General features: G+C 45.5%; 1 protein-coding gene across 1 annotated transcript; it reads left to right on the top strand.

The window, feature by feature from the left end:
• The first annotated feature begins 83 nt into the window (after positions 1-83).
• LOC141949927 (uncharacterized) lies at positions 84-22,322 on the top strand. The gene is given in 8 exon segments (XM_074884093.1): positions 84-486; positions 700-909; positions 8,057-8,254; positions 8,257-8,607; positions 17,927-17,994; positions 19,522-19,585; positions 20,340-20,428; positions 22,215-22,322. Coding segments are annotated over 8 exon segments (1,476 nt in total). The 3' UTR covers positions 22,308-22,322.
• The last annotated feature ends 133 nt before the right edge of the window (positions 22,323-22,455 follow it).

Below are 22,455 nucleotides of genomic sequence, written 5' to 3'. Positions count from 1 at the left end.
CAGCGTCCGCCGTGCGCGGCAGGTGGTATCTGCCAGCCCCTGGCCCCCGCCCCTGCCACGCCTCCGGCCCGGGGCCCTCAGCGATGGAGCTGGGCTGCGGTGGCAGCGCCCACCCGGCTCCTCCTGGCAGCCCGGGCCAGCAGAGGGGTGATGGGGAGAGGCCCCGCGGCCCCGGCTCGGCCACCGATCCCGAGCTCAGCCTCCGCGGCCCCGGCTCAGGCCCGTTGTCCTGTCACCCCCTGGGCCTGTCCCTGCCTGGTGTCCTGCCACCCCCTGGGCCCGTGGTGTCCCTCCTGTCACCGTCCCGGCCTTCACCACACAGCATTACCTCCCGCCAGCCCCTGGGCCTGTGGCGTCCCCCCCTACAGCCCTGGGCCCATCACCGCCTGACGTCCTGTCACCCCCCGGGCCTGTCCCTGCCCATGTCCCTCCTGTCCCCCCAGGCTGTCACCACCCGCTGTCCCCTCCTGCCAGCAGCCAGCCAGGGCGAGGCAGCCTGGGGGAGAGGCAGCGGGCTTTGCCATGTGGCCTCGGCTGCCGGCGCTGCCGGGCGGTGAAGGGAGGGGACATCTCGGGGTGCCTGAGAAAGGCCCCGCTCCCCGCGGACGGGGCAGCCCCTTGTTCCCCGGCCGGGGAGGGGCCGCCAGCCCGGCCTGCGCTGGGAGGGGCCGGGGCCGGGCGGGGCCGCGCGCTCTAAAGGGGCCGCCGCGGGGCCTTTCTCCGGGGCTCTCACCGACGGTGCGAAGCCGGGACCCGCCCCGCGCCCGCCCCGATCCGCCCCCGCCGGGACGCGCCGAGCCGAGCCGAGCCGCGGCGGCTCCAGCGGCGCGGGCCGGGGCCCGAGAGCGGCGGCGGCGCTGGCCCTGGCCGTGGTGCTGGCGGCCCGGGGCGGCTGGAGCCGCGGGAACGGTGAGTCGGGGCCGGGGGCGCGGCCGAGGCGGGCGGCGGGGCCCGGGCGGCGGCGGCCCCGCGGCGGGGGGGGCCGAGGCGGGCGGCGCGGGGCGGCCCCGCCGCGCTTTGACCCTCCGTAGCCGTGGGGGGGGCGGCCGCCGCGCCAGGCCGCACCGCGGGGCCGGCGGCTGGGGCGGCTCGGCCGGGGCCTGCGGCGCCGGGAGCGGGGCCCGCGGCCCTCCCGCGGGGAGCGGCTCGGGTCACCTTCGTCCCGGGGCCGGCGTGTTCGGGCCCAGGCGGGGCAGAGCGGGCCGGGAGGGACGGGCTCGGCGGCGGCCGGGAGGAGCTGGGGCGGGACCGGGCCGGGCTGCAGCTCCCGCCGTTTCGCCTGAGGATTGACCGTGCGGCGCCTCCCGACCCGCCGGGACTGTCGCTCGCGGGAGCGGGGAGGGTCCGGCCGTGCCGCCCGGTGCCGGGGCTCAGGGGTGGGGAAGGGCACGGCCCCCCCCGGCCCTGCTGCTGGGAAGGGGCTGAGCGGTGGCACCCGGCCCTGCTCTCCTGGGCCGCTTTCAGCCCCGGCTGCAGTTCCAGACGGGTTTAGCGAGGCGTGGGGCTGCGGGTTTGTCTTTAACCGCGGGAACACTTCGGGGGAGCCGTTCAAATCCACGGGTGTTACGGGGGGTGAAGCTCGGAGGTCGGGATCGGTGTTTGCACGGGGTCTGGTAAAACACCAGACGGGTGTAAAGGTGTTGTGCTGGAGGTGTGAGCTTGTTAAATCCCGGCTGACACGAGTTTAAGCCTTACAAGCTGTTTTGATGGGTCATGTCAAACAAACTTGCTCAGGAAATGATTCTAGTTAGAGGTTTTAAGTTCGGATGATGTTTACAGCTGTTTTTAAATAAAAGTATTTATGTCAGGCAAGCTGCCTGGATACGTAAATCCCCTGTGCCCCAGACAGCCCCATACCCCTGTCAGCTTTCCCTCCGCAGAGGCAATAGCAGTTCCAGTGCAGACAGTGCAGCGATGGCTGGTTTGAGCTGTGGCTGCTGCTCAGAGAACAAAGCAGCAGGTACCCTTAAGACAGCCCCTTTTTCCCAGCAATCGGACAAGTTGCATATTTCAAAAATCGCCCAGTTTCTTCCTCATACGTGTTTTTAAAATTACAAGCCTTGAGAGAGACCCGTGGTACGGCTTTAACCTGGGCGGGTAAGTTCCAGCTGGCAAAGCGAGTCCAAACCTGCCCCTCGCCAGCAGAGACGTGGAAAAGGGAGTTGACATCCAGCACTAATAATAAATACGTCTAGAGCTCTGGTCCAACAGCTCCTAATCTGAAAATGTTATTACTACTCCTACAGTGAAGCTTCTTATTTATTTATCTATTTAAATCATATTTGGCTTTTTGGGTTGCAAGCGTGTTTACGATCTTAACCCCCTAATCTTTGCTGTATTGCTACGTGGTGGGAAAATATACTCAACAATTTATGGATGGAGAAACAGCAGCAATGCACAAGATGTCAAACCAAAGTCTGGGGTGGAATATTTTTATATCATTCACGCAGTGCAAATACTTTGTATTTTGTGGACAATTTGGACGATCAAGGTCCCTAACTGAAAAGGTTTTCAGCCACTCTGATGTTTGATTCCGATTTTTGAGCATGATGAGCTCACACAGCGCTGCAGTGCAGGTGGAGAGCAGCACGCTAAGGCGAAGGCCGGCGTCAGCGGGGCTCGGAATGCACAGACAATAGTGGCGTGAGCAAACAGGTTGTTCCCTGCGCAGCGGAACTAACGGAGTCTGCTTTCTTGCACATTTGTGTCCTGCATTCTCTACAAACATGCCCCAGGATAACGCTGCTCTCCAGTGACAACATTCCCCCCGTCTCTGAGCCAACCGTACGTGGTTTTTCTTGTGCCCTGTACCTGTCTCTTCCCTTTACTCCTTTTAGACAGTATCTGGTAAGAGGCTGGGCAGCATGTAGTGTGTGTGGCTCAGCAGGCAAACTGGGTGGGTGGTTTGAGTTCACATTTAAAGCACCCTTTGGCTGGAGACGCTGAGTTTTTCCTCCTTAACCCATGCCCAGTTTTCATACATCTTTTAGGAATATGATGTGTGAGAACTCTCTTCCTCTTTTACATGTGACTGAAGTTAGTTGTGAGCTCAGAAGTTACTGAGAGGAGTAGAAGCAAGGGTTGAGGAAAGGAAACCTGACCTGTGCATAAGATGAAGATCCATATTTCTTGTTCTGTGAAGAAAAACAGGTTTGTGTTTGGTTTTTTTTTATCACTCTGTAAACATAATGTGACTTCTTGAAATAAATCTCACACGTGACTGATGCATGTCAGGTCATCAGCTGTGGTAGTTAGGGTGGGATTTACCTCCCCTAGTTTTAGGCATCTACCAACTGAGCAGCTCTGGGCTTAGCAGAAAACTAATCAATACAGTCACTAGAGTTTAGAGTACGCTTCTCCCCTTCTAAACTCTTCACCTGAATTTGGGCGCTGCACGTGTACTCCACTGCCTGCTGCTGATGGTGGGAGTTAGAATTCTGGCTGAGGTCTCTCTACTGAAATCGTCAGGTGGGACAAATTCCACTTTGTATTTCTGCAGTAGTAGCCTTTCAAAATAATTTGCTTCTTATATATTAATTCTGGCTCATACAGATTTTTTTGTGCTCCTAAACTCATTAAGAAACTGTTCCCTTGTTCCGCCTCAACGCTGTGTTAATTTTTGGTGCTGAGAGACTCGGTCTAGAATGAAATTTTGCTTCCAAGAGTATCAAGTAGAAAGAGTAAGTGCAGCAGGGCTGGGCTGTATCAGAACTAGGCAACAGCTGTGTCTGTCAGCTCTCCGTGTGCCCTCTTGCTGTGTTAAAAGAGAGGTAGTGCACTAACTGTCTCTCTGAACAGTCTGTGAAACCCATAAGCTCTCTGGAGGTCAATATTGGGGTGACTGTCTTGCAGAATATAAATGATGTTGATATTGGCGACGTGTAAAACCTGTTCCTGCTCCCTCTGAAGTAACGAGGTCTGTTAGTATCGACCTCTGTCCCTTACCCCGAGTGACCTCCCGTGGTCCTGGGACGCTGTCGCTTCACTGCCTTTGATCTGCACGTGGGAAGCGTCGTGTTTTCTGAGGTGGAGAACTGGAGTTTAAAAATTAATATTTCACGATTAGATTTTTGAATGTTTATTAAACTATTGCCCCAGTAGGCTAGAAGCTGTCTTACAGCTGCTCCTAACAGCTTCTCCTAACCTGTCACTTGGCAGGATGTTTTCCTCTCCCAGCAGTTACCCAAGAAACACCCAAAAGCCCTTTTTCCAGCTTCCTAATACCAGTTCTGAAAGTCAGCCTTACACAGAATTGCAAACTTTTGACTTGACCAAAGTGAGTGTAATTTTTCTTAAATAATTTGCTTATTCAAGTAGGCAGCGAACACTATAAAAATGCAGGATTGCCTAATAGCTTAAATGGTTTGTGATCTTTCTGTGCAGTGCTGCGTTATTCTGGTCTTCCTTGATGGTTAAAGGGCCAGAGCTCTGAAGCAGTGAATCCTTAAGGTTTGGTATCCACATGGTTTACTATAAACAAGGCTTAAGTTCCAGCTATTGCCCTGCTTAGAGTCTGTCTTGAAAACCAACCTCTGACATAGATCTGGTTGCTTCATTCGGTACTTTAAGGTTGTTACCAAAGTAGTTTGTTGAAGAGGCTTTGGCATCTTGGGATTTTGTTGTTTGTTTTCAAAAAGCAAGCCTTGGGACTTTTTTTTCTTGGGGGTCTGATGAAACATGTCTATAATGATGTTTTGGGTGTTTTTAAGTTACTTTGAATCGCTTGGTAACTGGGGCTGGAGGAGTGTTTCCTCTCTGGCAGCGTACTGCTGTGCTGCTGGACATGGAGCCTGTTTCTGCTGAAATTTGGGAATTTAGAGATTTTGCCAGTAGTTTGACCAGCAATAGCTTTGGGCCTACTACTGGAGAATCAGTCTGAGGTTTTGATTTTCCTGAAAGCTGATTTATGTGGGTTTTTTTGAGACCAGATTGTCTGCATTATAATTGACTGCTCAACTTTGCTCTCCTCCTTCGGGGATCAAACCTGCGTAGCCTTCATACGGAATTGCTGATTAATTCCCCTGCCCCTGCAGAAGAAATACTGTCAAGAGAAGTTGTGGAAAACCACTTACTGCTTTGCTTAAAACTGCTTCTTGTTGTCTTGGTAACCATAAATTTATGGGGTGGCTTAAGCAGCTTCTGCATGAACAGCAGATACAAACTGCTGAGCAGAACTCAAAAGCATGGAGACACTCCAACAAAAGCAGATTTTCTTTCAGATATTCTTAACTCCTTTCTCTTATCCTTGATCCCTGAGGTGGTTAAAAAAAGCTCAGATACCGTGGTGGTATTCATCACTTAAAAACTAAACTGAAGTAGAACATGAAAAATAAGTCTTAAGTGTAATTTTCTCTAACTGTGGAAAAATCTGTATAAACCCTTTAAATCTTTGTACATTTAGAATTATGTTAGCCTTTTATTCAGTGGTTTATTTCAGAAAAAACCCCTGATTTGCTTTAAATGTCTCCTAAGTTTCTATTCCAGGCTAACGTTGGCATGTGCCGTTGCCTTCCGTGAAGAGGCCTCGTGCAGGAGCCCCCAGTGCTGGGACCCCTTGAGCCCAGCAGACAGTGTGCCAGTTCATGACGTTGCTGTTGCTCCGCTTTGAAAGCAGCAGAGTTGGAATAACTCGGGTCACATCCTGGTGTGCCCGGATGTGTAGAACCTCCTGTTTGGTCTGTGCTGGCAGCACTAGTGACAAATAACGCATTCTGTATGAGAGCTGGTGACAAATATGAAAATATTTCTAAAATGCAAACAGCTGATGGACTGTGGCTGTGTACTTCCAGCTCTGGTAGATTGGTAGGATTATTCAACACTTCAAGATGCTTTGCTGTTTACTCCCAAGCTTCACTTGCCTCTTCTTAGCTGCGCTCCTGGAGCAGGGGGAGCTCTGTGGATTAAGGGCTTGTCTGGGGGACAGCTTGTGGCCAATTTCTAGTGATTTACCTAATCCTAGTCAAAATGATGAAAGACTCAGGTAATTACGTATAGATGCATTTTGTGGCCTTAAACCACAATAAAAGCCTAGAGCTTTTACTCTTGAAAGTAATTCTTAGTCTGTAGAGTTGAGCTGTATTTTTTGCCCTTTCCTTAAGGTCGGCTGTGCACATTCAGATTACTCCAGGTAGTACTTTATCCCGGGATACGGCCGTTGGCACCGCCTTAGCTTGCTGTGTTTGGCCTGTGTGCTCAGCAAGCAGTAGATAAGAAGGAAGATGTTGGCTTTTGCATTTATCAGGCAGCTTTAGCTGCACCGGTGTCTTGTACATTGAATTGCAGTGTTTGAGTTTTATTTGCCCTTCTGTTGTTCCTCCTTTCACGAAGAAACCGCTGGCCTGCCCTGTCACACACTTGCTTCCTTGGAAATACCGACCTTGATTATTTAAAATTAACTATTTAGAGTACTTAAACTGAATCTGTTGCTCTCCCAGTTCTTTTAGCCCACAGTTGGGATGTGCAGCAAGACAGCTTTCTGGCTTACTTCCAGTCTGGCTGCGGTTTTTCATGGGGCAAAGAGGCTGGTGGTGGTTGGTCATCAGATTTCCTTTCGCACTTCCAAAAAGTTGATCTCTGAGGCACTGTGTGCATTAGCTTTTTCTTCCAGAAAGCAATTTATGAAACGACTTGGATATAGTGACAGAAAATCCCACTGGGCAATAACATTGCTTCAGATCCTGTATTAGTGTTGCCAGATTTATTTTTTTTTTATGGCAGTGGAGCAAATTTGCATAGAATTTATTTTTAAGCCACACAGCAGTGGTCTGTGTAAAACCATGAGGAGTCAGACAATTGTAACTATCAAACATCTGTCTCCACATCAATTTTGTAAGGCCTGATTATTGCTGGGTGAGTTCTTGAAGCTCTGGCATGGTAATTTTGTAGTCGGTGAGCTTTACATACAGTGACAAAAAGAGCAAAGGTCTTGTGCTTTTAATTCTTAGGGGGAAGAGGGGCAGGGGTGGGCTGTCTCAGCTGTAGGCAAAAGAGAGAATCCCTAAAGTGGCTGCAGTCTAAAAAAAAGTAATAATTGAAAAAGCATCCCCCTGAACAGGACAGGGGAATGGTTGTTTTGCAGCGTTGTGTTGCCAAGCAGGTTTGCCTGTCCACAGGCTTCTCCCTTGAACATCAAGGTCCAGCTGTGTGTTTCTATGAAGTTTGGTTTGAAAAGGGTTATCACTGGGACTTTGTGCTATACAGGCATGGGGCCCTGAATTTCTTTCTTGATTTCTTACCTGTGCTTAGAGTTAAAAAAAATATTTCCCTATTCGAATTTTGTGCTTTCCGTCTTTTCCTTTTGCTGGTGCCTGGATTCATATTACTCTGTTCACCTTCATGTAATTGTTCACTTTGCCAGGTCTTTGGGTTACTGGTTCTACTAAATAAACTGACTGGATAGTCAAGGCAGGGAGATTCGCAACCTTGAGGAAATAGTAACAAAAAAACACCTAATCTGAAAAGAATGCTTAGGGCAAAAATTGCTAGTGTAGTAAATGACTGCTGTCAGCAAAGCCTGGGCAGGAGTGTGGGCTGTACTCGTGCGTGTGTATGTCCAGGTTGCTCTGCTCTCTTCCGCGGCACTACCATTTCCTAGCCATTACTCTTTTCCGATCTTCCCCTCCCTGCAGCCATTCTAAATTACTTCCTCGAATCCCCTGGCATTAATTGCACGATCTGAGATGAGGTAGGTGTGCCGCTGGCAAGATCTAAAGAAAACAGACTCTGTTGCGTGGACATCTCTTACTTTTGTAAACGCCAAATGACGTCTAAGAACTGGTGTTACAACAGCTGTCGTGACAGAGGTAACATCCAGAAACTCAAGATGGCAGAAAAATTAGGAAATACCCCTTTGGTCTTATTTTGTAATCCTGTACCAGGGGATGTTCCCCACAGTACATTTCTCAGCGCTTGAAGCGTGCTTTGCTGCAAAGGACCTGGTCGTGAATTCTGAGTGAAGCTAAATATTATGGTGTGGTTGGACAAAACTGTGTATTTAGAAAACTAAACCAATTACATTTTATTAAATAAGTAAATAACATTGTTCTTTGCCTTCCAGTCTGCAGAAGCGTGGACGTTGGCAACAACCTGACCCGGCTGAACACGCTTGAGAGCTGCACTGTGATTGGGGGCCACTCACAAATATTGCTGATGTTTAAAACCAAGCCTGAAGGTTTCCGTGAGCTCAGCTTTCCTAAACTGACTATGGTTACAGACTACTTGCTGCTTTTTCGCATGTATGGCCTGGAGAGTTTAAAGGGGCTTTTCCCAACGTCACTGTGAATCGAGCAGCTCATCTGTTTTTTAACCCCGCGCTGGTCATTTTTGAGATGGTTCACCTGAAGGAGATGGGCCTCTGTAACCTGATGGACATTCCTCGAGGCGCTGTGCGGGTTGAGAAGAACAAAGAATTATGTTGCTTGTCCACGATCGACTGGTCAAGGATTTTAGATTCTGTAGGAGGTAATTACATCGTGGCCGACAAGGATGACAAAGACGAGTGTGGAGATGTGTGTCCAGGAGCTGTGAGAGGGAAGAGCAACCGCCCACCTACTGTGATAAATGGCATTTTCATTGAACGCTGCTGGGCCCGCGATCGCTGTCAGAGAGGTGAGTCTGGGGAGTGGTGTGTGTCAACTGTGGTTTTGCTGTCGGTTTTTCACCTGTCAGACCTGTTGGAGGGCTAATAGGTGTCTATTAACCTGCTACCTTTAAGCACAGCTTCCTAAAAGCAAGGCTCAAAAATTAATGTGAGTCAGGTGAAGACAGGACCTGTGGGATGGGGCTGTTCTAGCAGTTCTTTCACCTGTGTGAATAATGTATGCAAGAGTGTTGTCTTTGGCTTCTTTGGAAAGTTAGGGACTGCCTAAAGCTCACAAGTTTAACTGACTGTGAGCCTATCTGGTATCTTATGTAGTATTTAAAGTGGTATTAGTGTCTCTGGTGGGGTTTGGGTAGGGGATTAAAAGTCCAGATTGACAGAAAGGCTGCAGCAGGCAGACACAGAGAGGGGGAGAAAAGTCTGGTGGAATAAACCCCACTCTGTACAGGTGCAGTTACATTTTTACTGAAACATGACTGCTGTAAGAAGGTGTAAGGCCTGTGGATGAGTGAGCAATGCTTGCACAGAGCAGGAAGCTGGAAGCCAAGTCAGACCTGAAGGGAAAAGGAGAAGGAGGAGAGAGGACCTGGGTGGGGGTTGCCTGCAGCAGGAGTCCTGGGGAGGGTGAAATAACGGGGCTCTGAGCCTGGGGCTTTCTTCAGGGGAGAAGGTGTGTTCAGAAATTCTGCTGCTGCTGCAACCCCTGAGCTCCAGTTCTTAAACTGTATTAGCGTTGCTTTTGATTTCATACAGCTTTGTTTTTTCCAAACTTGGAACTGACCTTAAGTTTAGTTTTAATTATATATTTACTTTGATTTATGTTCAATCTGACTGACAGGGAGCAAAGTGAATTGAGGTAAAACTGACACGTTTGGAGTTGTCTGGCTTCCTGGAGGTGTTGCATGCAAATGAAGCAGCGTGTCCTAAGATGAAATGAGGAAACCTGTGGGCTGGAGAGAATTTCTGGCCAAGCTTTAAAGAGCAACTTGGAGTGCTAAGTGCCAAATTTGAGAAGGAATCCCTACCAGTGTGCCTAAACTAATGAGATTGATGTGGTTTCCCCTCTGATACTCCTCACCCCAAAATCGTCTAGCTTCCTTCTAAAGAAGGTGGTTGTTTTTGTCGCCAGAATAACAGGGTATGAGCAAGAAGATGCAAACATATGTGTGTTCCTTTTTTAAAATGAAAAATAAGGTTATAAGGTATTTTAGTTTGTAAACTCTTCCGGTATATGGTTCAGCAGCACCAAACCTGGCTCCTTATACTTTTGTGTTTTATGTTTTCCACTATTTCATAACATTAAAGATCTAACTGAAACTTTTTCTGTGGCTAGACCATTCATAATGTCCCTCGTTCCTGTGCATTTTCTGGGGCTGTGCTACAGCAGGCTGGAATGCATGGTTTCTCTCCTTTCTATGACCGCCTATTTCCATGAAACCCGTAGGAATGTAAGATTTTTACCACTGGGGCAGGAATCTCAGCTCCTGAGCCTCTCATACAAATTCAGCTGAATTTACTGGAGGATACCCGTGCAGTATCACACGCTCTCTTAGCTTAGTTACCTAAGGAAGCCAAATGGTAAGTCCATTTGACTTGAATTGGAAATTTGAATTTGAAAAGAATTATTATATAAGAGTAATTATATACAGATGCTCCCATCTGGTTTTCTGTGTTCCTTGTAGAAGATTTAGAGAAGCAATGCTCCCACATATTGGTCTGCATTTTCAAAGCACTTAACAAGCCACGGTTCTCTTTGTTTCGCATGTTACGATTTGTACTTTTATTTATTGGTAGCTGGTTCTCGGCAAGCTGCTCTCTGTATTACATTGTGCCTTGTGACACCTGCCTGTATGCCTCTCGAGTTATTTTAACAGCTTGAGTAGTCTTTTAGACTTCTTAGACTTTTTTGAGTAGTCTTTTGAGTAGTCTTTAGGCTTTCAACACAGATGCACACTAGTAACTGTGGTAGAGATTAAGTGGCATTTATTTAGTGAACCTGTTCATCTCCGTTTGCTCTGTTCTCGTGCCAGCCATAACGTATCCTTAGCATGTGTAATTGTTTTCTCAAGATTATTAAGCGCTTGTGTGAATTGTGCTTTGGCTTTCCTCAGCCTGAAGAGTCTCACAGCAGCTCCCAGAACCGAGGGTATGAATGTTGTGAAATCTTTCCCTCTGTATTTTTGCAGCTTACCTGGGAATCTTCAGCAGTTAATTCTGTGCTGAAGTTCCCACCTCTCTGGTTTTAAGTGTATTCTCCTCTTTTAGGTTTGCTCTTTGGCTTTTAACCAATGCTGGAGTGAAATGTATCAATTTCGGTGTCATTTTCTTGGGGGAGGTTTGGTTTTGTGTGTTGTTTGTTTTAACGCAGGTTATTTGTGCCCCTGGTTTGTTTTATAGAACTTGGTGTGGAATGTCCTGTTGCTATTTTTTGTTTTGCATCTGTGGATGGGAAGTTGTTGCTGTCTAAGCTGAGAGCGCTGCTGCCCTGGGACTGTGGGCCAGGATATTGTGTTTGCTGTTTTGTCTACTAGAAAAAATTCTTCAAAAATCTTAAAGAATATGTAAATAATAATTGTTTTGATGTTACAGAGTGTGTGTCAGTTGACAGAGACAAGTCCCAAGCTGTCAGGCTTTTCCAGCCTGCTAAGCTTTGAGTCTTGCTGGAGAAAATAGGAGATGGGCAAGAATTTTGAGGAAGCACACGTGGGAAGGCGGAAAGATGTCACAGGAAGATTAATCCTCCAGGTACTTCTTTGCACAGCTGGCCTTCAGGTGAATGATCAAAACAACTGTTTTATGATAAAAACCATTGACTGATAAAAACAAATCCTTAGGTTGTAATAAGGATCAAAATTTAACAAACCATAACAACAAAAAGCACCCTTGTAGCTGTGAGTAAAACTATGTGCAAAGCTTTACAGAAAAATTCCCCAAATTAACTTTAAAAATTCTGGTCTTGGTCTAAAGGACAAATTCTTTGTTCTGAGGTACAGAATCAAGTTCAATATGAGGTGGCTGATGCCCAAATGACTTTAAAATTAACTACTCCTTACAAATCTCCATGTTCCCTGGAGGTTAGGTGCGCTGAATATTTCTGCCCCTTTTCACAGGGAGACAAATTTCACTGAGTGGCTCTTTAGCAAATTACTGTCAGAAGGCCTGAAGCTCCGAAGCTTCTGGCCTCGCAATCCTCAGGTACCTGAGGGGCAGGAGTAGGTGTGGTGGCTTCTCAATCTTCTTCAATTACAGGCCGTCCAAGGCCCTGACAGTAGCAAAGCCTGGAGTTAGTATCAGTGTGCATGGGGGCATTACACTTAGTGATAACTGGCTGAGGACTCCAGGTTTTGCCTGAAGTTGTGTCAGGTTTGGGGCTTGCATATTAAAGAAGAACAAGCAAGCAAGCAGAGGTTGGGGGTTATTTCTGATCCCTTATGCAGCGCTGAGCTCCCCTGTAATTTGGAACACAAAAGTACAAGGAGCAGGCTTGCTCTGCTTGCCAGAGAATGGCCCAACAGCGGTGTGGTAGGCACTGGGTAAAGTATTTACAGCTCTCGTCGCTCTCCTTGTGTGCACTTTGTGACACTTTTTCCGCTTTTAAACACAGCAGCACTGTTAATCGAACTCCATGTTTTGGTAATTGAGCTTGATTGCCAACAGCTTAGCCAGAGTTCTGCAAGTTGTTTCTACCTGCTTGGGGAATCAGCTGGACTGAAAGGAACTAGGACAATGAAAACAGACATAGTTTTGAGTTTGTTTTTTGTTCCCTACTCTCATCAGAGAGAGATGCTTTGTTCTGCAAGTTCAGTTCCTAAGGGACTTGCTGCCATCGTGTAAACAGCATGTGCACTGCTTAAAATGCATGAAAGGAAGATGTTTCTTTGATCTTTATTCTATCTGGGCAATATTAGGCATACTCCAATGGGAGGCCTCCACTTCTCCGTGCAAGTAGTTGGGGTGACAGAGGAGAGCAGGAGTGCAAACCGTCAAGGGAGAGAAACAGAAAGGTGTAGGTTTGTGAACTGAGAGCCTGTCCGGAGGGTTCGATGGGAGGAGGTGAGGGACTTTCATAGCTGAGGCTTGTAGTCCCAGAAGTCCTGTCCCCCAAAATAAGAGATGATAGTTGGGCTGTCTGACTAACTCCAGCCACGGAGGTGAGGCACCGCATCTGAAGTTATACGGGGATTTGTGTGCCCGGGCACAGGTACTGCGCCGTGTCCTCGGTGTGGTGGCTGGAGAATCTCATTTACAAGGATTGTAACTTCTTAAGAAGATAAAGAGCGAGTGACCAAAGGCATTGGGGATCCATTGCAGTTGATAACTTCCTCCAGGCTTCATCGTATTAAGATGACTTATCTGTAAATATGTTTTTATATATTATATAAATAGAAGTATGTGTGTGTATACATACATATGCATATGTGTATGAGTTCCTCTTAGTAAGTTTTAAAATTTTAAATTTTAAAACCCTGGCTTCTTTGTTGTTATGGTTTGTTAAATTTCTGAATACTGTTTGAAGATTGTGTCACCAAAATGGGATAAAAGAACGTATCGACACCAATGTGATGTAGATAAGCAGACACTCCCTTATTATTTTCCAGGGATAGAGGTCAGCTCCACGCTACTGCCTTTCGGATTGCAGTCAGGGTTTTCCCTAAGGAGGGTAAATAATTACACACATCTTGTTTCATTTTACATGCATATTTGGGTTCGGTTCCAGAGATGGTTTCCCATATAGTAATTCGTAAGGACTAACTGATGTGCCACTTTCTGGTTGTACCCTGATTTACAACAGTGCCAATAGAAGTGTCTGAGGCCGCTTTCAATTAGTTTGTTGACATATTTTGCTAATTTGCTGTTTTAGGTCTGATTTTTTTTTTCTAATTTTCCACTGGATTGTGGCCTCCATGGTGTATGTAAGTCTTAAGTAATTTGCAGAGTTTTACAAACACTTTGTACTAATTCAGCAACAAAGTGTGGGCCTCTGTCTGAAGAGATCCCAGTAGGGACTCCAAATCTTGGGATTATTTCTCATAGTAACCATTTTACTGCTTCTTTTGCCTGAGTGGTATGACAAGGAAAGGCCTCTGGCCATCCTGTAGAAGTATCAACCCCCACCAGAATGTATTGATACCCATTTTGTCGAGGTAACTCTGAAAATTCTACTTGCTAATAGTCTCCTGGTTCTGTTCCAGATTTGAGTTTACCTATTTGGAGCCTTTTCTTTATTGCTGGGTTATTTTTCAAACACACATCACATTTTGCAATTATCATTTTGGCTAATCCTAGCATTTTGATGATACTACTTGTCTTTTTAGAAGGGTTACCAAAGCCTCTACGCCCCAATGACATTCCTGATGTTTTATCTGAATTATTTCTCTCGTTAGAAGAGGTGGTACTATTACTTGTCCATTAGGTGTCACCCACCATCCAGCTAAATTTTTCCTAGCATTCAATAATTGCCCCGATTTATCATCTTTTTCTGAATATGTAGGTTCCTCCCTTGAAAGAACTACTGTCTTGGTTGGAATCAATGCCATTTGTAATGTCGTTTCTTTTGCTGCTCTTCTGGCAGCCCTATCTGCCAAGTTATTTCCTCCAATTTCTTTTGTATTCCCAACCTGATGTGCTTTACAGTGCATGATTGCCACCTGAGCTGGTTTCTGAACTGCTTGCAAGAGTCGCAGAACTTCATCCTGATGTTTTAATATTTGATCCCTGGGAGGACAATAATCCTCATTCTTTCCACAAGACTCCATGGACAAGTACTACCCCAAAAGCATACTTTGAGTCAGTCCAGATATTTACTTTCTTCTTTTCACTTAATTCAAGAGCTCGGGTTAAAGCAAAGAGTTCTGCCTTTTGAGCTGAAGTGGTGCCAGACAATGCATTTGCCTTTATGATTTAGTTGTCTGTTGTTACGGCACATCCAGAGTATCGAACTCCCTGTTCCACAAAGCTGCCGCCATCTGTGTGTAGCTGCCAGTCGGGATCTTCCAGCGGTGTGTCCTTCAGATCCTCTCGACACATGCTCAGTGGTAGTCAGGCAGTCCTGCTCCAGCTGCCCTTCCTCCTGTGTAGAACTTAGAAAAACTGCAGGGTTTACCAGGTTAGTTGTTTTTAAAACCACATCATCTTGTTCAGTCAGGACCGCCTGGTACTTCATCATTCTGCCTGGGGACAACCGAAGTCCCCCCTTTTGTTCTAAACCAGTTATCACTGTACGTGGGACATAGACTGTTACTGTTCTTCCCAAGGTCAATTCCTGGGCCTCTTGAATAAGCATCACTGTAGCAGCAACTGCTGGAAGGCAGGTAGGCCATCCTTTACTCACAGTGTCCAGCTGTTTGGAAAAGTGTCCAGCTGGTCTTTTCCAACTTCCCATTCTCTGGGTCAGCACCCCTAGTACAAGATGTTGTCTTTCATAAACAAACAACTGGCAATCTTTGGTTAAATCTGGAAGTCCCAGGGCAGGTGCACTCATTAGAGCTCATATTAAGTCTTTAAAAGGCCTGTTTCTGTTGTGGGCCCCATATGAAGGAAAAGTTCTTTTGAGTTTCATACAATGGCTTGGCTATTTGGGCTCTATTTCTGGATACCTTGTACTTGTTTAGTCCAAAAAGAATTTAAAAGTTCTATTGTTACCTTTATGCAGGTGGATCTTTCTTCTGTAGCAATCAGTGTGTCGTCCGCATGTTGCAGAAGTGTCCCGGCTTTGGCCGTGGATCATCCTGTTTCCATTCTTTAAGCTCCTTTGTCAGCTGATTTCCAAAATTGGTCAGGCTATTTTTTTTTTTTAAGTCCTTGTCCATGTCAATTGCATTTTTTCTTTTTCGTCTGGTTTGTGGATTTTCCTACTCAAAGGCAAACAATTTTCTGCTTCCCTTCTCCAGAGGCATGCAAAAGAAAGCATTCCTTGAATCAAGCACTGTAAACCACTGATGGGTCTTTTAATGCTGTCAACAATATGTATGGATTTGCTACTCTAAAATAAATGTCCTTAACTATCTGATTCACTGCTCTTAAATCTTGTACTAACCTATATGCACCCGAAGGTTTCCTAACTGGTAAAACTGGAGTATTATATTTAGATTCATATTCCTCAAGGATTTTTTTACTCCAAAAATTTGTCAATCATTTCTTAATTCCCCGTCTAACTTCTGTTTTAATCAGGTACTGTTTAATCCTTACTGGTCTTGCACCCTCTTTCAATTCTATTTTCACAGGTTGTGCTAATTTTGATTTGCCAGGTTCATCTGTTTCCCATACTGTAGGGATTACAGCTAGATCTACTTCCTGTGGAATTTCTTGTTCTTTTACTCTTTCTTGTGTCATCAGGATTTCTCCTGGCTTTGACTCAGGTATTCTTAGGAAGAGTTCCCCTTCCTCAAAAACAATCTGTGCATTTAATTTGGACAACAAATCCCTTCCTAACAAGGGTATTGGACATTCTGGTACGTACAAGAATTCACGTGTAATTATTTTGTTCCCAAATTTTAAATACAGGGGTTGTAGAAATGGCTGTTTTCTTCTTTCCCTGTTGCTTCCCGTATGTTTGCTGTTTTCATTCCCAATTTCCTTTTACAGGTATTCAATACTGAAAATGTCATTCCTGTATCTACTAAAAATTTAACCTCTTTTTCTCCCAGCTTAATTACAACCAGAGGTTCAGCTGGGTTCCCCTCTGGTCCCCTTCATTCATCTGGGATCGTTACTCTTGCTGCCTCTTGCTGACCACCCCTCATCCTTGGACATTCTCGTTTCCAGTGCCGCCCTTTTCTGCAATAAGCACACTGATTTATTCCTAGGGGTGCATTAAAATCTTGGTTCCCAGAATTCACAAATCCTCCTCCAAAGTGCCAGTGGTAGGCCACTCTTCCTGATCTTCCAAAACATATGAAGACCACCAATAATTACAATACTCTATCATTTGACTTTTATGTAAGTCATCATGTATTTCTCCCCAGTGTGTTAACAGACATCCTAATGGGGAAACCTTCGGTACCTTTTCATCCAAAGCCAGATTACTAACGCTCTTACTCTTGAACAAATGTGTTTAGTTTAGATGTCATTTCAAAATATTTTAAAATTCACACACACACAATCACTCAGTCTTCGCTTCGTTCTTCTCTGGCTGCACCCTCGCGGGGTAACAGAACCGCGGATCCGAACTCTGCACTCGCTTCGTACTTATTTGTATGTCTCAATTCACACAAACACCACCATTTTTTTTATATTTTTTTCCAATTTTCTTAAATACCAAAATACAAATGTCAATAGAAACCTATAGCATATAGGTTTTTCCAATACCCAGATTTCTCCAACCCTGCAATAGCTTTTGCTTATGTCTTACAGGCAGAGGCCTCGGCTCCCAAACCAAATGGGTACCCTTTGTCCAACCCTGCGCAGCTTTCGCCGTGTCTGACAGGCACTTCCCAAACCAACCAGATAAGAAGTGTCTTACCAATTCCAGGGGATGCTGCAAAGAGCCTTATGGATCGGGGATCGATGGGTATCCCAGAGAGTTCCTCAGTGCCGGCTGGAACCAATCAGGTCCCCGACTCCTCCTGTCTCTCTCAGCGAGGTGCCATCTGGGTCACCAGAAACTGTCGCCAAAACGGGATAAAAGAACTTATCGACAGCAGTGGGATGTAGATAAGCAGACACTCCTTTATTATTTTGTAGGTGGGCAGAAAGACTAGAAAATATTTGACACTACCAGTTGTCATCCTGTTTTCTCAAGCAGTAGTTAGGGTAAAGAAAAAAAGAGACTGGAGTTTACTGTGCTATTAATGGTTTTATGCATTTTGGGTGAGAGAGGGCTGCTGCAGTTGCTGTATCTGGAAACAGTTCCCTTGTGAAGGTGGAAAAGCGGTCATGCTCTGCTGGTGGTGACGCTCTGACGCTTCTGTGGTGCGATTTGAACTTTCCTGTAGTTCCTTCAGCCCCTACTAATACTCTGTGCAGAAAGGCAGCTGGTCCTCTGGAGCCCAATAGATTGCTGCTGCCTTGAATGGTATCAATCTTGAATTGTGAGGCATGGAAATAACCTCTGCAAATACGAGGAAAGCAGCGCTGTGGTTGGGCGGGGATGAGGCAGAACACTGTTAGTGCATTCAGGAGTGTCTGTGTGAATTGCATTATCAGTGATTCTGAGTCTTATCCAAAACGCTTGAGTATTTGGTGTAAAATCAAGAACAGCACATGCACAACAAGGGTGCTCGCTGAAACACCTGAGCTTACTCTGCATCTCTTCCAAAATCAATGTGTCACTCTTTCTTTCCCTAGGAACTCCCAAGAATAATTTAAGACTTTTTTTGTGTGTTTCAGACTGTGCAGTGAATGTCCATAAGAACTGCAAGAGTTTACTGGCTGAATGCAGCAGCATCAGACCCAAGGTGGGTTTTAAAATTTGTTCTTCTTCTATAACAACAGTGCTTGACATAGAAAGTTTACTTTAGTGTGAGTGTTTTCGTTTACATCAGTACAGAATCTTGCCCTACATCTTCAAGACATTGAATAGTTGTTAGGTTGTCCTTATAGTAATTTATGACAATATATAGGGAAAATAAAGTGAAATGGTTATTGCTGTACTGAAAATTACTTACCACTGCTTGTGTCTGTCAGAAGGGCGACTAACCCTTATAAGGATGCTCAAACCCATCCCTTTTTTTTGGGAGCGTAATTGAATTATATGGTACCTCTGAATTTTACGCCACTGTATTTTAATAGGTTGTGCCATCTTAAAGCTGATGGAAGTGTGAGAGGGCTGGAGGGGAATTTGGTTATAAAGTTGCATATTATTGATAAACTGAGCACTGCAGAATAAGTTCTTTCATTTTTGAACTGTGATGAACTTTATGTCTTGCTAAGCTGTTCATTTTTGATCTGTCTCATCGTGGTGCCTGCGGTTGCATGTAAGGTCACAGGTTGGTTTCAGATAGCTTCTATCTGTTGTTTTTTTTTTCTGGTATTGGTTTTGAAAATCATTTCCTCCCCCTTATAACTAATGATACTTGAGGGAGTTCTCGTTAGTTCTAACCTGCAAGTGTTGATGATGTCAGAGGCTGGCAGCAGATGAGGGAGTGCTGTGAGGGGGAGCAGAGCGAGCAGAACAGCTCAGAGCTGGGCTCTCAGAGGTCCGAGGAAGAGCTTTCAGCCCTTGGGGATTTAGAATGTAACTCTTCAGAGGGCAGAAATGTTCTTGTGGGGTTTTTGGTATGTACTTGTAACCCAAAACATCCGCTTGCTCTGATGCTTTCATTTCCATTCGTTACCGTCTGCCAAAGTTCCGTGGTTGAATCAGCCCTGACAGACCTCTCCCGAGGAGAGCAAAGAGGGAGCGGTGGCACAGAGTGGTGTGAGGGATGAAGTCAGAAATGAGATCCTCAGAGTGAAGCAGGACTCCCCAAAAGCCTTTTGTTACAGACTATAGTACTTAAGTTCTTTGCACCTTTGATAAATTCTATCTCAGTGAATTGTAATATCCTGGTGTTGTAAGAACGAGAAAGTTGTACAGGTTACCAAGGATGCGATTTTAAATAGGCAGTCTAACTTTTTGTTAGCCAGCTGGGTTAGTTTAGTTCGTATTGATGTAAACTAAATGGTGACAAAGTTACCTTTACTACCTAAAGGGTTTGCTTTCATCTAGTAAATATTTATTATCATAGCTTTAATTCAGCTGTAACTTCATTTTTGGTTCTATTTCAGTCTGATTTATACTTGATAGGATTTTTATACAGAGTGTTGATGTCTATATGCCATTCTGGAATGTGAAAAGATCAAAACTGTTACTGTGTGAAATCTGTTATATTTTCAGTGTACAGCTTCCCTTACAGTTAGTGCTGTGTCATAGGAGAAACATGATTCATTTTGAACTGAAAGTTTGATCTGTAAGTGTAAGAATATTGTGTTTGTTCCTGTAGCAGAAAGATTTGCAGCACAGACCTTCTGGATCTCCACAAAGTTCAGCCCAGTGCATTTCCCCAGGTTTGTTCTAAAGAATGATTTCTGTGCTCAAGGCTTATCTGTTGGATTGTATTTTTTTCTTTAACGTGCTTTAAAGGCTATACACGGTGTGTTATTGAAGCACAGAAAAAGTCCCTTTTAATAAGATGGCTTCATTCTTTTTTCTACTGGGTATGGCTTAGAGGCTCCTAGCAATCTCCTGTGTGGTTTTGTCTTTTTATGTTTCCTTATACCTTCTTGCTGTGTAACCTCAAAATATCATGGTGAAAAGGGATCAATAAGCTAGTTTTTCACTGATTGTCTGTTCTCTGGCCTCTGAAAAGACTAGAACGGTGAACTTTGTTTTACATCAGATTTTCATAATTGTCTATTTAAAACTTGCCTGCAGCTAGTGGTTGCTGGAAATCTCTACGACAAGCTAGCACTAATGGTCTGGACGTAAATCTTTGTTGCAACAAAGTGGGAAAAGAGACCTGGGAGAAAAAAAACCAAGAAGAAAGAACAGCTCTATTGCAGCATAGGCTTTGAAATAGCTTTTTGCTGCTGGAAAAGACCATCACGGCCACAGGTGTATAATTGAAATGGCATTTTAATTTGTAGACGTTGCAAGGTCTGCACTAACAGAACAGGCTTCTTGGCTCTCAGGTGACCGACGGGAACTAGAGCAGAATTACCTGCTGCCCTGCAGATGGTCCGTTTGGTTGCTTTGGCTGTAAGAAACAAGCTGACGTGAATCTCCAAGTATTGCTGTGTGTATTTTGTACGTTTTCGTTAGGTACCATTCGACTTGCAGTGCAAGGTGTACTTCTTTATGAAACGGCTCTTACCAAGAGGCAGTGCAACGGGAGTAATTGTTATAAGAAGGTAAGTGGCTGTTCGTGTTATCGAGAGTGGTTTTGTGCGTTTAGGGGAATGTGCAGAGGCTAAAATAGGAAACAAGAAGGAAAATGAAAATAGGAAAAGTTGGCTGTAGGGCTTGTTGTTGAAACAGCTCTGTGGTATGGTCTGGTGTGATGGGTTAACAGCGATAGGTAGGGCCTCTCAGCAGTGTGCGGGCAGTGCTAATGGATCTCAGAAGATGGCTTTTGGTTGGTGCAGACTCTGCTAGGCAGCCAGTACTTATTTTCCACAGCCGAAAGCAGAAGCTGGAAGGGAACAGCTAATAGCATGGGCACTGGTTGTCTTTACCCACAGCGTGACACTGCAGGCTGCAGTGCCCAGCAAAAAAAGCCAAGGGTATCGTATCAGTGTAAGAGAAATACATTTTAAGAAAGGTATAAACTGTGGTGTTTGCATCCCCTCCATCCCTCTCCCCACGTTTTGTCTCTGGAGAGTTTTAGATTTGGCCTAACGAGAACCGGAACTTCATGTTCTTGGCTTGTGGAGTACAGAAGGAGAACTTCATGGCTGATGATTTCAATACTTCTCCAAATGGAAATGGGAGGACATTTGTTATTAAGCCTTTGTTTAAGAAATCTGCCTTTACAAATCTTGCTACTGTCTAATTAGTGTCCTCCTTCAGAACAATGGGCTTGGAGCTCATCACTTAGCTGTTTCATTGAGCAAGGTGGAAGTGGAAGGAGAGATAATTGTTAGTGGAGGTACAGACTAAGAAAGGGGAACTTTTGGGGGTGAGTAGACACCAGTGCTTTTACAAGAAAAGTTGTAAATTAGCGATGCATAAACCTTGGCTGGGAACTGGGGACCCTCTTGAACTGCTGCAGCAGCGTGGTCCTGAAGCAGCCTCCCAGACACTGTGCTGGAAGAGGAGTTTGGTCGGGGTGGAAGACAAAGCTTGCGTGCAGTGGAGGGTCCTGGGCTCAGGGGTCCGTGAGATCTTGTCCACTCCCATGTCCTTAAAAGCACTTTGCAAAAGGGGCAGCTGCAGACCTTGTCAGTGATAAGTTTTAAAGATCGTCTGGCTGATTCTTCATCTTTGACTTCCCTGAAGTTCCTTTTTTAAAAGGATGTGTTTTGTCTCCTGCTCCTTATCATTCATTACAGACATTAGTGCTAAATAATTGTATCCCTTTTTCAGAAGTCTATTACAGGCTTCCATGTATTGTGTAATAGTGATTAAAGTTTTAAATATCTTTCCAGTTCACAGACTGTCTAGATTTAAAAAGCATTTAAAGCTGCTGTATTAAAATGAAACTTAGCCGTGGTATCTGTTATGTTCAGTGTGTGTGCATGCAGATATCAATCACTGTGTAGCAATGAGCATTGCAAAGAACTTGGGGGTTTTATGTGATCTCAGATTTTTCTTGTTTGCCATGAAATGTCCTTGTACGGTAGGGTGTGAATAATTGCGTGTAGGTTCTGGTGTTGTACTAAAGGAGCAGCTACTTTGCAATTTCCACACTAAATGGGCACAGTAGGGACCAATTTCCTGCCCTTCAGACCTGCTGATTTAGCCAATACGGCAAGTGAAGTGGCAGCTTTACATTTCTAGAAGGATCACAGGTAGTATATAAACAGTGCATCTCTGGGGCCACTTCAGTGTGCCCAGTCTGAGGGCAGCCGGGAGTGAGCATGGGGAATACAAATTCAAAAAGCAGCGGCAGAAGCAACACAATTCCAGGGAGACAATTTAATAAGAATTGCAATTGAATGTGCTTGTGGTCTAGATGCATATTCTGTATCCCTCCAGAGTGAAATAGAAACAGATGCTCATGAGTTTGAAGCAGAGTGTTGGAGTGCTGCAGCGGAACAGTCTTGCGCAAAAAGACAAAAGACCTTATAAAAAGGCGAGATGTCATTTATGGTAAGAGTATTTTTTGTCCATCCCTCCGTCCGTCTGCAGCTCGGCTCCAGCCGGAGTTTGTATCCTCAGGCCTTAGCAACCTCTCTCCCCCCAGGACTTGTGCTGCGACCCCCTGCACGCCCGCAGC

The sequence above is a fragment of the Strix uralensis genome, chromosome 14, assembly GCF_047716275.1.
Source record: "Strix uralensis isolate ZFMK-TIS-50842 chromosome 14, bStrUra1, whole genome shotgun sequence".
Lineage (NCBI taxonomy): Eukaryota > Metazoa > Chordata > Aves > Strigiformes > Strigidae > Strix > Strix uralensis.
Note: the sequence above shows the minus strand (reverse complement) of the source record. Positions and strands in the feature narration are given on the sequence as shown.